Here is a 14,142-nt window from a genome sequence, read left to right as displayed (position 1 = left end):
TTGTGTACGACGCCCGCGGCCCCTCGCTGGTGCACCTCCCGCACCCCGGCCACCACCACTGCTTTATCGACGGCACGGCCGCCATCGTGCGGCAGTGCCGCCGCGGCCGCCATGACGATGGAGCCGGCGGCCACGACTGCAGGAGCAGCAGCAACTGCGGCTACGTCATTGCCGCCCAGTCTCGTTGGTTCGGGTTCGACAACCCTTCCCATCTCTGGCTGTACCACTCCGACACCGGCGCCTGGAGCAAGCAGCCGGTGGCGGTCCTCGAGCCACTCCCCGACAACTACACGCACAAGACGATCGTCATCGGAGGAGACAAGGGCACGGTGGCCTGGGTGAACCTCTCAGGCACCATCGTCTTCTCCGACGTGCTCGACGAGCGCCCCACACTCCGCTTCTTGCCACTGCCGCCGCCGGTGGAGCCGACCGACGCGTCTACCCGGGACGTGGCCGTCCTCGGTGGCTCCATAATCAAGTACGTCGACCTACAGCCCAGCGCGCATGGCTGGAAGGCCGCGATGTGGAGCATCGGCATTCGTGGTACTAGCTTGTCTCCGGAGGAGTGGCGCATCGATTACGAGCTCGACTCCTCTGAGTTGCGACCAGACATTGATGGTACCGTAGCTCCCCACATTGGCCTGCCCAAGCTGAGCCTGCAAGAGGACGGCATTGTGTACTTCCTCACCAAGGCTGACTACCGCGACACAGGCCTCCCGGTATGGGTGCTCGCCGTTGACATGAGGAACAAGACCGTCCATAAAGGAGGCGAGTTGTTTAGCCCCACCAGGAGCGCCGGTTTCTCCTTCGACTATGATTCTAGTAGCATCTCCAAATATCTCAGAGTTGCTCCTCGATCGTACGTGTTAACTCAACACACCCTGGAGATAGTCATAGACCATGAACAACGTACGAAATTAATTAACATTCATGACTTCATTAAGTCTCAATCGACTGAGATCTAGTGACACACTTTTATGAAATTATGAACTGAGAATAATCTGCCCATCGGGATTCAGGTCCTAGACTTATCACGGGTGATCACATTTCCCCCCTGGATTCATTCTAGCTTTCCCCCACACTATTCTTTCAATGGTATAGCATGTCTATCAACTAGAAGGTGTCTATGACGACTTTTTTAATATCAAGATCCGCTGGCTCAGTCTCTCGAAAATGCTCATAGGATAGGGTGTGTGTGTGTGTGTGTGTGTGTGTGTGTGTGTGTGAGCATCTGTGTATGTATTGTGTTTCTCATAAAAAATATTTATAAAATTTATATGTTTGTCCAAATTTCTTTTATTTGGTGCAGAGCTCTAAAGTGCATCATCTAACGAATATCTTGTCAAAGATTTATGATATATGACTAGGTATAACGTTTATATTGTCAAAGATTTACATATACGTGTTTATGACAAACATTTTACATATAAATGGTGCTTTTAATTAACACATAATTTAGCATCACGAGGATACAAACACAATGATCACACAACCAATCTCTACACGATTAAAATGCACATAACTAACATCAACACATACACAAAAAAGATTACATTTGCACAAACCAGTCATACAAGACTGAAGCTATGCCTAGGCAGAGAAAAAAGGAAAAATTGAATCGAAAAAATGAATCGTTCAAAACAACAGATGATGAAATACAACAACCATCGGCATCAACCATCTCTGCACAACACAAGAAATGATACAATAAGGTGGACAATGCACTTATATTCCGGTAATTATATGATTCATTCACTAGAGAATTATAGAAATGTTGAAGAATCATCTTAAATCCAAACATGAGTTAACCCAAATTATAGACTCAACCGCCCCAAATTTATGCATCTTCATGTCAACTTCAAAATTCATCTAAAAGAACTACTCAGGTGCATAGTTATTTAAAAATCAGCAGAATATTCAAAATTCATCGGATACATTAAATAGCTTATTCACGATCGTAAGTACTTTTGAAATAAGGTCGTGAATAACGGACAACAAGATGAAACCACGGCTCTCACAGCATCCCAAATCAAAGCAACAATGCGGCGGCGAAGCCAACCAGGAGCGAGAGGCATGCTGGCACTGGCGAGGCGGCACCATTCTTGGGCGCCGGTGGGGAATCGGGAGCGGGAGCAGGAGCGGGCGGCGCGAGGGCGTGCTCGAGCGCATGCACAGTGGCCTCGTCGACGTGGAGCGACTTCTCGAGGACGGCGTCCGGGATGCCGGACTCGAAGAGCGTTACGGGCAGCGAGACGGTGCCGGGGCTGGCGCTGCCGAAGGCGGAGAAGGCGCGCGCCACGTGCTCGCCGCCGTTGAACTGGAAGTGCACCATGCCCTTGGGGAACACAAACATGTCGCCCGTCTGCAGCGTCTGCGCATAGAGCTCGTTTTTGGTCTCGTCGACCAGGCCCACCAGCAGCGGGCCCTGCACCACGTAGAGCAGCTCCGAGGCCCTGGGGTGGACGTGCGGCGGGTTGACGGTGCCGGGGCCGAAGACGAGGGCGGCGTAGGAGACGGACTGGCCCAGCAGCGCGGGGAACTCGGCCGTGGTGGCCTTGGACACGGTGAACTTGGCCGGGTCGGCGGAGTTGCCGGCGATGAGGCCGGTGTAGGTGAAGAAGGCGCCGTCGAGCACGGACGCGTTGGTGCCCGGGGGCACGATGAAGTCGGTGAGGATGTCCGGGTCGCTGGCGTGGGCGACGAAGGCCACGGAGAGGATGACGAGCAGTGTAATAAGAGACGCTGGCGCCATTTTCGCTGAGTTGTATGGTTTTGTGATCGGTGGAGGTCGCCGGCTGCAGGCTATTTGTAGGAGTCGCCGGGGCATTGGAAGAGCCGTCAAGAGGACATTTCCAGCTGGAGCAAATTTAGCTCCCCATTGCCATTGTTGTTTCCAATGTTTGACAGGTAACTAGCAAATTTGTAAGCATCGATGAAGCTTTGATAATACTAAATCCAGTGTTACATTACATATTATTTGCAGGGTTTTGGTGGACAAGTCGTACAGCTGTAATTTACCAAGTCCAGAGTGAGACACAAAGTACCAAAGTTTTGATCAGAATGCTAATTCTTTTTCCTAATTTGCATGCATGTATGTCCTGATGTCCATATGCATGGTTGGGGATACCAAAGAGTTGCATGACACTGGCCGGTTAATTCTTCCTCAGAGATGTGCCAATTAGCCCTAGCGTGCGTGCGTGCATGCGTGGGTACGTGCGTGGGTGCATGCGTGTTGCAGCTTTGGTCTTCATCATATGTCTCGATCGATTTTCTGTATAAATAACACAAGCAGATCTGCAAGATCTTCACCGCATCTCACAACCACACCCTCCACCCATCACTCTCTTAGCAACCTTGTAGCTACATTCAGCTTCAATGGCGTCCATGAACTACTACTCTTTGGTGTTGGTGGTGGTTGCATTGGTCTGGGCACCGCTGGCCGCCGTGGCCGGCGACCCAGACATCCTTGGTGACTTCATTGTGCCGGCGCCGATGGTTGGCATGCCGCCGACGAACATCACTGGTGACTTCTTCACCTACACTGACTTCCGCGCCGCAAACGAGACAATGCCGTGGCCTCCACAGTATTTCGTTGTGATCAAGGCCAATATGGGGGTGTTCCCTGCGCTCAACGGGCAGAGTGTATCCTATGCCATGCTCGTGTTCCCCTCCGGATACGTCAACCCGCCGCACACCCACCCGCGCGCCGCTGAGTTGCTGTTTGTCCAGAGCGGCGCGCTCTCCGTCGGGTTTGTTGACACTGCCGGTAAGCTCTACACACAGGACCTCATGGCCGGCGACTTATTTGTGTTCCCCAAGGGCCTCGTCCACTACCAGTACAACCAGGGCCCCAACCCTGCCACCGCGTTCTCGGCCTTTGGCAGCGCCGCCCCTGGCACCGTGAATGTGCCTGCCTCCGTGTTCGGCACCGGCATTGACGGCGTTGTGCTTGCCAAGTCGTTCAAGACTGACTTTTGGACGGTGCAGAAGCTCAAGGCAGCGCTCACTCCACCACCCAAGAAGTGATTCATTTGTGCTCTTGTCGCTCTTGTTCTTCGTCACTGTGTCGCCCCTGCCGTGAACAAATAAGGCCACCATGCTAGCGCATGATAGTGTCATATCCCGGTTGTATTGTTAGTTTGAGTTGTGATTGTTGTGACTTGTAATAATATGCTTTTTGTGGTTTGTGAGTTGATATTGTGATCATGTCAAATTTTATTTAATCATGCTGTGAAGAATGTGCCATCAAATACACTTGTGTCTGTTATGCAACTCTATTCTTTTTCCTTGCATTGTTACATGTAAACTCTATCATGTTACTTTCAGTATGAGTGTGTGACTATTATAGTAATTATACAGTTGAGTAGTGTTGTGGTTCCATTTCGTTATTATTTCAGCGCCAAAGATGGCCTAACTCCGCCGTGCGATAAGCTGGTGCTGCTTTTGACGCTTCACCATCCCGTGTTTTCGAGTTTTTGATGCTCACTAAACTAAAAACTCCACGAGGTGCTTTTGGAGTTTGAGGCGCTGTGTGTGTGTGTGTGTGTGTGTGTGTGTGTGAGAGAGAGAGAGAGAGAGAGAGAGAGAGAGAGAGAGAGAGAGAGAGGTGTAGAATATATTTTTCTGCAGGTAAATTATAAAAGCTCTTCATATAGTGTTTTGCAATTTTTCGGGATCAGATTTTAAGATTCATGCAAACAAAAAGTGATGCAAAAATTATGATCTCACATTTATGAGTAATAGACCAAGATTTTTTTCCAGGTCTACTGAACCACACTTACTATCTTAATATTGACAATTTCAGGTGGCCAATGCCAACCATTTTTGTTTTGTTTTTTGAGTTGACCAACCATTTCCTAGTTTAGGGTATATGACAGGAAAGTTTTTTGTTTGTTTGTTAGTCAACATATAAATAATTACTCATGACATCAAAGAAAATCCCACTCGCAAAAATGAGCACCAAGAAAAAAACTACAATAATGTTCCCCACAAAATAGAAATAAAAATAAATTATGCACAAGTGCGTGCAATAGATCGAATGCATCTCATTGTCAATAGCAGGTAGCCTTAATACATTTAATAGATTATAAGGACAATATTCTTTTGGGTGGCTTAGTAGCGTTCTAATTGAGGTCGCCACAAAATTCACGCAATTGTGACATTCGCTACTATGGACCAATAGAGTGCACAACGCGACAACAAACTGACCTCATCGGCCCGGGGTTTCTACCTCCTGACAAAGAAACAAAAATGACCTCATGCTCTTGTGACATTTAATTGTTAAGGCTTAATAATGCAGTGTTAAAACAGACACACAGTTGTAGGCTATTTGCTGAACAGTTCAGACAGCTCAGATTGTTCAAGTTGAGAGTGAGAGACACAAACGCCCAAGTTTTTTATTTATTAGAATGATAACAAATGTTTCTGAGTTGCGTTGCAGGCATATATCCATCCATATGCTTGGAGACACCAAAGAGTTGCATACATAGGCCAGTTAAATATTCCTCAGATGTGTGTGCTAGCTGGCTGGTTACAGCTTGCAATTCTAGAATGCTCATACGTCACCCTAGATGTCATAGACTCTTCGTCACAAAAATAGTTTGCCCTCTTGTGTATAAAATTCTAAATAACACAGCAAGAAGCCCAACATCTTCACCACAGCCTCTATCAATAATTCTTTTAGCACAGATAAGTTACTAGCTTAGCTTGCAGATGCATTCAATTTCAATGGCTTCCATGAGCTCCTACACCTTAGTGTTGGTGGTGGTTGCTTTGGTCTAGGCATGCCGGCGACCCAGATATCCTCACCGACTTTGGCGTCCCAAAAAACATGTACGGGAAAGCACCGATGAACATCATTGGTGACTTCTTCACCTACATCGGCTTCCGTGCCGCCATGAACATGACCAGTCCGATGCCGATGTCAGGGGCACATAACTTCACTGTAATTAACCAAGGCAACCATGATGGACTTCCTAGCCCTTAACGGGTAGAGCATGAGCCTATGCGTTGCTCAGGTTCCCCTCAGAACCCATCAGTCCCCGAACACGCACCCGCGCGCTGCTGAGTTGTTGCTTGTCCTCGACGGTGCGCTCTCCGTCAGCTTTGTGGACACAACCGACAAGCTCTACATGCAAGACTTGGCCGCCGGTGACATGTTTGTGTTCCCCAAGGGTCTAGTGCAATACAAGTCCAACTCGAGGCAAAGCCCAGCAGTCACCCTCTCGGCCTTTGGTAGCGCCGCCGCGGGCACCGTATCTGTTCCCGTTACCATGTTCGGCACAGGCTTTGACGATGAGGTGCTCGCCAAGTCATTCAAGACTGGCGTGCCCCCCGTGCAAAATCTCAAGGCGGCACTCACTCCGCCACCCGAGAAATGGTCCGTTAGTGTATTACTGTCACCATGAATAATAATGTCATCAAGCTCCCGAGTGATGGTGGAGTAAACCTTGTGTTCTTGTGAGTTTTAAATTGTGTAATAATATGCTTGTTGCCACTTGTGATTTGTTTGTCGTGACCATGTAAACTATTATTTGATTTGGCTGTTAAGACTATGACATCAAATGTACATGTGTCTATTATGCAACTCTCCCTTTTTTTGTTGTGCTCATTTACATGTAAACCCCGTCATGTTACTTTCAATGTGACATACTATATTACTCGCGCCATTCCTATTGTAGTGCGCACACAATTTTCGAGATTTAAGTTTGACCATAAATTTAACCAATAAAATGCGGGTTATGTGTCATAAAAATGATACCATTGAATTCGTATTTGAAAGAAGTTTTCAATGGTATAATTTTTCAGTAACTTGGTTTATGTATTATTGGTCTAATTGATGGTTAAACTTAAATATCGAAAAGCGTCTGCCCACTACATTATGAAATGAAGGGTGTAATTGTTATTTTACAATTGGCTTCCATTTCATTGTTATTTCGGCGATCATTTCCCATCGTGCTTTGGAGTTTGCTAGAAGATAAAGCGCACCTTGCTGCCCCATTTTTCACCAGCATTGTAAAATAGTAATACGTTTTCTTTTCTTGGTGAGCTCTGCCCAACTTGTTCTCTATAGTAGGCTGCTGTGCACATTTTTTGATTGACCTGCATGCGACCAATACATTTTTCTTCGATAGGATAATTGCCTTTATGTATTGGTACTATGGCTTGTAATCTATTGTCGAAAAAAATACAGCTCTCAACCCAAGTGGTTTGAATTCCAAACAAATCTGTAGTTGGTAGTCAAAGTCATGCTTACTAAAACAAAAGCTGACAAATCACTACAAAAATGAAAGCTTGCATAAATGTATTTTGAATCTTTGTTCAAACTTAACATAATTATCGGAAACTTCTGCCATGGCGACCGCATGAGGGCATGCCTGCTCGCCAGATCCATGAGCACAAAACACCGGGAGCCCGTCCGCTCCGCCACAAGTGGCCACCAATGCCGCCCTGGCACTCACCCTCGCAAGATCCAGGAGACCGACAAAGGGCCACTCCTCCAACCTTGCCGCCACCTCCGAGGAAGATGTCAAGATGATGCTGAGGTCGAGGTACCCTTAGGCTAGTCATAGTGGGAAGTAAATTAGACTAGTTACATGCATATGTTACTAGTCCATGTTAATACCTCTATAATGGGTAGTAACATATGAGTGATATCATGCAAGCCTTCATTAATTGAGATGTTGACTCATTTTTCCTTGGGTGTGTTATGTTACCACAATCATCTCTCCTCTCATTAACTACTTGCCACATAAGCAAATTTGTCTTGGGATGTGTTATGTTACTAGCTAAGTTACTCCCACTACGACTAGCCTTATTTGTTGTGCCACTGCCATCACCACCAAAACGCCAGCACTCATTACCTTACCCCTAATATTTTACAAGTCTAGGGAATAGATCGGGTACTCCCAATCTCTCCCTTCGCCGCAGAACCCGCCGCAGAGGAGACGAACCCATGGCTTGGTTCTGCCTCTCCGTGTAACATTGTGAACGGGAGGGGAAAGTGAGAGACCAGCGATTCTTCCACCGACCACCCTGACCGCACCACTTAACCACTTACCAATGGGACGCACCCAGAATTGATCCCTCTACAGGACCTAGCTTGATGACCCGGTCAAAATCGGGACACAAATCCAAAATTGGACCCTCAATTGATTGAGAGACCTCCAACCCCTAGGGAGCTTAGTGAATTTAGGGATTGCTCGTTTAAATAACCTGCATGAGGTGTTTTGGAATTTTGTGTGTGCCACATGCCTGCATGTGTTCAGTGGATTCTTCTCCCAATTATGTTTGGTGTCTGAATAGGGCGGCTTATTTTGACCAACACTTAATTTGTTTGCTCTATCCATGGAGAGACCAGCCACATGTATTTAATAGTTTGCAGTTGAAAATCAATCCATGACTTGTACTAAGGACTGAAGCTTTGACCACACTCTTCATCTGATTTAGACACACTCACACTCTATGGATGTTGATATAATTTTTTTTCTTTAAATTTGGTCAAACATAGACATGCTTGACTTTTGGAAAACAAAATATGCACTATATTTTGGAACGTGGTGTGTGGTGATTATAGCTCAAATATATACAGCGAATGAAGGAAATAACAATATCTGTCATGTAATCTTAGCTTAATTTGTTCATCTAGTGCTAATGGTATTATTTTATCCCTTTTTTCCTTCCATGAATGTTTTTCATTGATACAACCAATGGTGTGTGCCCTCTGCTGCGAGAGTTTGCAACCGTTATAAATACCTATTGAGTTGCATCCGAAATAAATAAAGAATGATGGTCCTGATTATTTGGAATGGTGAAATACATATTTTATAGCACTATAGAATATGAAATATTTGCAGGAAAAGAACACTACATAGAGTTTGGGTGAGTCCATTTATCTATTCATGCAACATGTTAAAGAAATTTAAATTTAGTTTGAGAGAATTCCTTGCATCCTTGAAACTTCTTGTAACTGTGTTGTCGCGTGACTAGAACAAATTGGGTATGCCACCATCATCTTAAATTATATTATGGAAGCATGCATATAATACTCTTCAATTTAGATCCATGTAATTTTGGTTGGTTGGTCATGTTATAAATCACACCTCTAACCTCAACGGATATTTGTGATTTAAACTTGATCACATAATGACAGAATAAGCCGGCACGTGTTGTTGTAACTTTTTTTGAGTTACGTTGTTGTGACTTGTGAATATGATAATATGCTTGTTGTGACTTTTTTGACACAAAAAATGTTTTGTTTCTCATCGGATAATTGAAAAATAATGAGGACATGTGCCATCAGAAAGAAGCCCAGTCACATAAGCAAAGCGCAAAAGGGGAAAAAAGGACATATGAGTCCGTGCAGTAGATCAAAAAGCCTACCATATCTTGGGTGACGGGGTCTTATTTTTTTGGGCGTAAGGGCATGGCCAAGTTCTCCGTGCTGGAGTCTTGCCACATGTTTCAGGTTGGGCGCGCGTGGGGGTTGCTTGCGGAGCTGAGTGGTCTCGTACTATACAGAAGAGGTCGGTGCTGCAACGAGAAGGAGAAGAAAAGAAGTGGAATGATGCAAAAGCGTCGGAGCAAAGGCCCAAGAAATGTGCAACCATTGGCTTAAGGAAGAAGATGGAGAGAGAGGGAGCGGGAGAGGAAAAGGGACCATAGGGGTGAATGAAACTAGTGCTTCACTTAATTTACTCCTATGTGGATCCCTTTTTTGGCTAGGTTCATGAAGGCCAATGAATTCTTTTTTGATTTGGTACTTTCTTAATTAAAGATGGTTCTCAACTTAGATTTTTGGAGGGCACCTAACTTACGCCACCCCTTTTAAGGTGCAATACTTAGGACTATATTGAATTGTTACACATAAGTTTGTAACAATCTCCAAGATCCTAGGTTAAGCCGATCCTGATGTTTCTTTCCATAGGGACTTGTTAGGGTCTGGCCTCACAGCATCGAATGAACTGCTTACATGTTTGCAGTCCATCAGTTGTCATGTGAGTCGGACAAATTTAGATGACACTCGCACCAGAATAGAAAGTTCATTTGAAGTCTTTATATTCAACACTGCCCATAGTGACGTCCATGTGGATAACTACAAACTATGGAAGCTTAAATTATCTCTTGGGGTTATCATCTTCCTTTGGTTCTTAAACCGGGGAGTAGTCTTGACTAGAGACAACCTTGCTCATCGAAATTGGAAGGGGAGTATGTGTTGTGTCTTTTACTAGCATGATGTGTCAATTAAACACCTATTTCTTGAGTGTGAGTGTGTGTGTGTGGATAATATATCCAGCATTAGCTATTTGTCGGTTGCATTGAGCAATAAATATTTTTAACTGTATTATGTACCCAAGTGTCAACTTCAACAATCATCTAAATTGTCCATGCACACACTTTGTATACTGTAAACCAAGTGCAACAAATTCAAATACCTTTCACATATATAAATACCCCCCCCCCCCCCCCCCCCCTTAGAAACCATCACAATTATTTTGGTTCTTCGGATACTCGAAATAGCTTATTGGATGAAGTACTTTTAGACTACGCTCCTCGCAACAAGATAAGCCATGGCTCTCAGTCACAACTTCACAAGTCACAACAACAATGCAGCGGCGAAGCAAGCTAGCAGCGCGAAGCACGCCGGTGCGGGTGCTGCACCACCATTCTTAGGTGTTGGCGGTGTATCTGGAGAGGGAGCGGGAGCGGGAGCGAGTGGCGCCAGGTCCTGCTCGAGCACATCCACGGTGGCCTGGTCAACGTGAAGCGACTTCTCGAGGACGGTGTCAGGGATGCCGGACTCGAAGAGGACAGTCGGGAGCGAGACGGTGCCGGGGCTGGAGCTGCCGAAGGCCGAGAAGGCACGCGCCACATGGTCGCCACTATTGAACTGGAAGTGCACCATGCCCTTGGGGAACACGAACATGTCACCCGTCTGCAGCGTCTGCGCGTACAGCTCACCTTTCGTCTCGTCGATGAGGCCCACCAGCAGCGGACCCTCCACCACGTAAAGCAGCTCTGACGCCCTGCCGGCCACCATTGCAATCATGGAAGAAGAAGCACATATATGACATGAGCACTAACGTGTATATAGTATATACTGAGGATCAATCATGATGAGCTAGAAAGCGTGTAAAGTTTTGTTACCTTGGGTGGACGTGCGGCGGGTTGACGGTGCCGGGGCCGAAGCTGAGGGCGGCGTAGGAGACGGACTGGCCGAGCAGCGCCGGGAACTCGGTGGCGGTGGCCTTTGTCACCGTGAACTTGGCTGGGTTGGCGGAGTCGATAGCGAAGAGGCCTGTGTAGGTGAAGAAGGTGCCGTTGAGGAGCGACACATTGTTGCCGGGCGGCAGGATGAAGTCTGTGAGGATGTCCGGGTCGCCGGCGAGGGCAAGGAAGGGCAGAGCAAGGAGGACGACGAGGGCAAGACACGACGACACCATTTTCACGTAGTAGTAGTAAGGTTGTGTGAAGGGTGGAGGAGTGGAGGTGGCCGGCCTGAGGCTGTGATTATTTGTAGGAGGCTGTAGCCTGTAGGGGCCAAACAAATTGGATTGCCATCGCTATCGTTGTTTCCCAAGTTTGATGCCCTTGTGACAGTTCATGGTTGAGACATGATTATAAATCCAGTGTTACAGTTCATGGTTGTAGCCTGTAGGGACACTCCTAGCTGGAACAAATTGGCTTGCCATTGCCATCGTTGTTTCCTAAGTTTCACAGGTGATATACACGTTTGTGCTCATGTCATATACTCCCTCTGCTCCTAAATATAAGTGTTTTTAGAAATTGCAATATGAACTACATATGGAGCAAAATGAGTGAACCTACACTCTAAACTACGTTTATATATGTCCGTATGTAGTCCATATCTGTATTTTGAATTTCGGCCGAATTTCGGCCATCTCGGCCTGGGGCAAAATCTATCTTCGACCGAAATTGGTCAAATTTGACAAATTTTAGTCAAATTTCGGTCAAAATTTTGGCCGAAATTTTTGAAAATGACCGAAATTCGGCCATCTTGGCCTGGGGCGAGAAAAAAATCTCAAACCAAAAATCAAAACACAGGTCCATATTGAAATCTCTAAAAAGACTTATATTTAGGAGAGGGCCTCCGTGCCCTCTGTTCCTAAATATAAGTGTTTTTTGAGATTTCAATAAGGGACTGCATAGAGAGCAAAATGAGTCAACCTACACTATAAACTAAGTCTATATACATCCGTATGTAGTCCATGGTGAAATATCTAGAAAGACTTATATTTAGGAACGGAGGGAGTATGTACTACATTACATACTTGCAGGGTATTTGGTGCACAGATCATATTTGTCAAGTTGAGGCTGCAAAGTTTGTATCAGAATGAGAACAAAAAGATTCTGAGTCGCATGCTGGTATATCCATATATATGCTTGGAGACACCAAGAGTTGCATGGAATTGGCCAGTTAATTCTTCCTCAGATGTGTGTCAAATAGCACTAGCTGGCTACAGCTTGTTGTACAGTGTTTTTTCATGGCCCTTGGTTTATCAGACTCTTCATCACCTCGCTAGCTAGCTAGATTGCCTCTTGTGTATATAAATAACACAACAGGTAGCTCAACATCTTCACCACAACTCACAAGTCACAACCACAGCGTTCACCAATCAGTCTCTTGGCGCCACTAAATCATTAGCTTACCTTGTAGCTACATTCAACTTCAATGGCGTCCCTCAACTGCTACTCCTTGTTACTGGTGGTGGTTGCATTGGTCACGACGCCACTTGCCGTTGTGGCCGGCGACCCGGACATCCTCGCCGACTTTGTCGTCCCAAACGACATGTACGGGATAGCACCAATGAACATCACCGGCGACTTCTTCACCTACACCGGCTTTCGCGCCACCATGAACATGACCATGCCGATGCCGGGGGCGCAGAACTTCACTGTGACCAAGGCCAGCATGACCGAGTTCCCGGCACTCAACGGGCAGAGCGTGTCCTACGCCATGCTCAAGTTCCCCTCCGAATCCATCAACCCACCCCATACCCACCCTCGTGCAGCAGAGCTACTGCTCGTCCTTCACGGTGCGCTCTCCGTTGGCTTCGTCGACACGGCTGGCAAGCTCTACACTCAGGACCTAGCCGTCGGCGACATGTTCATATTCCCCAAGGGTCTGGTGCACTATCAGTCCAACCCAGGGCAAAGCCCCGCAGTTGCACTCTCGGCATTCGGTAGCGCCGCCGCGGGCACCGTGTCTGTTCCTGTTACCGTGTTTGGTACTGGTGTTGACGATGCGGTGCTCGCCAAGTCCTTCAAGACTGACCTGCCCACCGTGCAAAAGCTCAAGGCGGCACTCACTCCGCCAGCAAAGAAATGATTCGTCGGTGTATTGTTGTCGCCCTGAATAATAAGGCCACATCGAGCTAGTGAATGATGGTGGAGTGAACCTGGTGTTCTTGTGAGTTTTAAGTTGTGTAATAATATGCGCATGTTGTGGCTTGTGAATTGTTATGGTGACTCATGTCAAACTTCATTTGATTTGGGTGTTAAGATTATGCCATCAAATATAGTTGTGTCTGTTATGCAACTCTTGTTTTTTTTTATTTCCATGGTTACAAGTAAACTCTGTTTCTTCTATAGAAATCACACTTATTATTACAAGTCATAACATAAAGCAAGTGTCCCTCTCTATCTTCTGTACACCATTTTGGGGAGAAGCCTATCATTCTAAATAACACTATGGAACTCAGTAGATGGCCGCTCGAAATGAAATGGTTCTGTGCTGTTTTAACTACCTAACGCCACAGAAACATCCAAATATATATGTAACTAAAGACTAGCTACAATCTTGAAATGGATAGAACTAAGAACAAATTTCAATGCATTCACTACACCACAATATATCGCAGCTAAAAACTGCTGAATCGCCCCTCTGGCTAGTGCCTCTTCCTTAGCTCTAATCGCCAAGTTCATCGCCACAATTTGACAGCAAAGTTCACTTAATTAGTTCACTGCTACAAATTTGACATGCCAAAATTTCATCATGCACATAATTGTACACTTTTGTGAAGTCTGAATTGTTTAAAACATGTATCATATGCCAAACTGAAACTGTGTACCATACAACATCGGTGCCTTCAAAATGGTATACAAACTCACCAGGCACAACCC

The 14,142-nt window shown here is 46.0% G+C and overlaps 4 protein-coding genes and 1 pseudogene across 4 annotated transcripts; 3 read left to right on the top strand and 2 right to left on the bottom strand.

The window, feature by feature from the left end:
* Positions 1 to 2,029: 2,029 nt before the first annotated feature.
* On the bottom strand, positions 2,030 to 2,752 carry LOC123094166 (germin-like protein 9-1). The gene has a single exon (XM_044516223.1). The coding sequence runs from the start codon at positions 2,750 to 2,752 to the stop codon at positions 2,030 to 2,032; it is 723 nt and encodes a 240-aa protein (XP_044372158.1).
* A 623-nt stretch (positions 2,753 to 3,375) lies between these two features.
* Positions 3,376 to 4,026, top strand: LOC123094165 (germin-like protein 9-3). The gene has a single exon (XM_044516221.1). The coding sequence runs from the start codon at positions 3,376 to 3,378 to the stop codon at positions 4,024 to 4,026; it is 651 nt and encodes a 216-aa protein (XP_044372156.1).
* A 1,701-nt stretch (positions 4,027 to 5,727) lies between these two features.
* Positions 5,728 to 6,407, top strand: LOC123094113 (germin-like protein 9-3; annotated as a pseudogene).
* A 4,099-nt stretch (positions 6,408 to 10,506) lies between these two features.
* On the bottom strand, positions 10,507 to 11,472 carry LOC123094164 (germin-like protein 9-1). The gene is made up of 2 exons (XM_044516220.1): positions 11,146 to 11,472; positions 10,507 to 11,024 (listed from the first exon to the last, which is right to left on the bottom strand). The coding sequence occupies exons 1-2, from the start codon at positions 11,439 to 11,441 to the stop codon at positions 10,595 to 10,597; spliced, it is 726 nt and encodes a 241-aa protein (XP_044372155.1). The 5' UTR covers positions 11,442 to 11,472; the 3' UTR covers positions 10,507 to 10,594.
* A 1,146-nt stretch (positions 11,473 to 12,618) lies between these two features.
* LOC123094163 (germin-like protein 9-3) lies at positions 12,619 to 13,580 on the top strand. Its single transcript, XM_044516219.1, has one exon. The coding sequence runs from the start codon at positions 12,692 to 12,694 to the stop codon at positions 13,346 to 13,348; it is 657 nt and encodes a 218-aa protein (XP_044372154.1). The 5' UTR covers positions 12,619 to 12,691; the 3' UTR covers positions 13,349 to 13,580.
* Positions 13,581 to 14,142: the final 562 nt, after the last annotated feature.

This window comes from Triticum aestivum, chromosome 4B, assembly GCF_018294505.1.
Source record: "Triticum aestivum cultivar Chinese Spring chromosome 4B, IWGSC CS RefSeq v2.1, whole genome shotgun sequence".
Lineage (NCBI taxonomy): Eukaryota > Viridiplantae > Streptophyta > Magnoliopsida > Poales > Poaceae > Triticum > Triticum aestivum.
This window is presented reverse-complemented; position numbering and strand designations above follow the sequence as displayed.

Excerpts from the sequence above, each read along its gene's own strand:
- LOC123094166 (XM_044516223.1), bottom strand. The coding sequence starts at position 2,752 with ATGGCGCCAGCGTCTCTTATTACACTGCTCGTCATCCTCTCCGTGGCC.
- LOC123094163 (XM_044516219.1), top strand. The coding sequence starts at position 12,692 with ATGGCGTCCCTCAACTGCTACTCCTTGTTACTGGTGGTGGTTGCATTG.
- LOC123094165 (XM_044516221.1), top strand. The coding sequence starts at position 3,376 with ATGGCGTCCATGAACTACTACTCTTTGGTGTTGGTGGTGGTTGCATTG.
- LOC123094164 (XM_044516220.1), bottom strand. The coding sequence starts at position 11,441 with ATGGTGTCGTCGTGTCTTGCCCTCGTCGTCCTCCTTGCTCTGCCCTTC. Across the intron at positions 11,025-11,145 it reads CCGCCGCACGTCCACCCAAG|GGCGTCAGAGCTGCTTTACG; the intron begins GTAACAAAACTT and ends GGTGGCCGGCAG.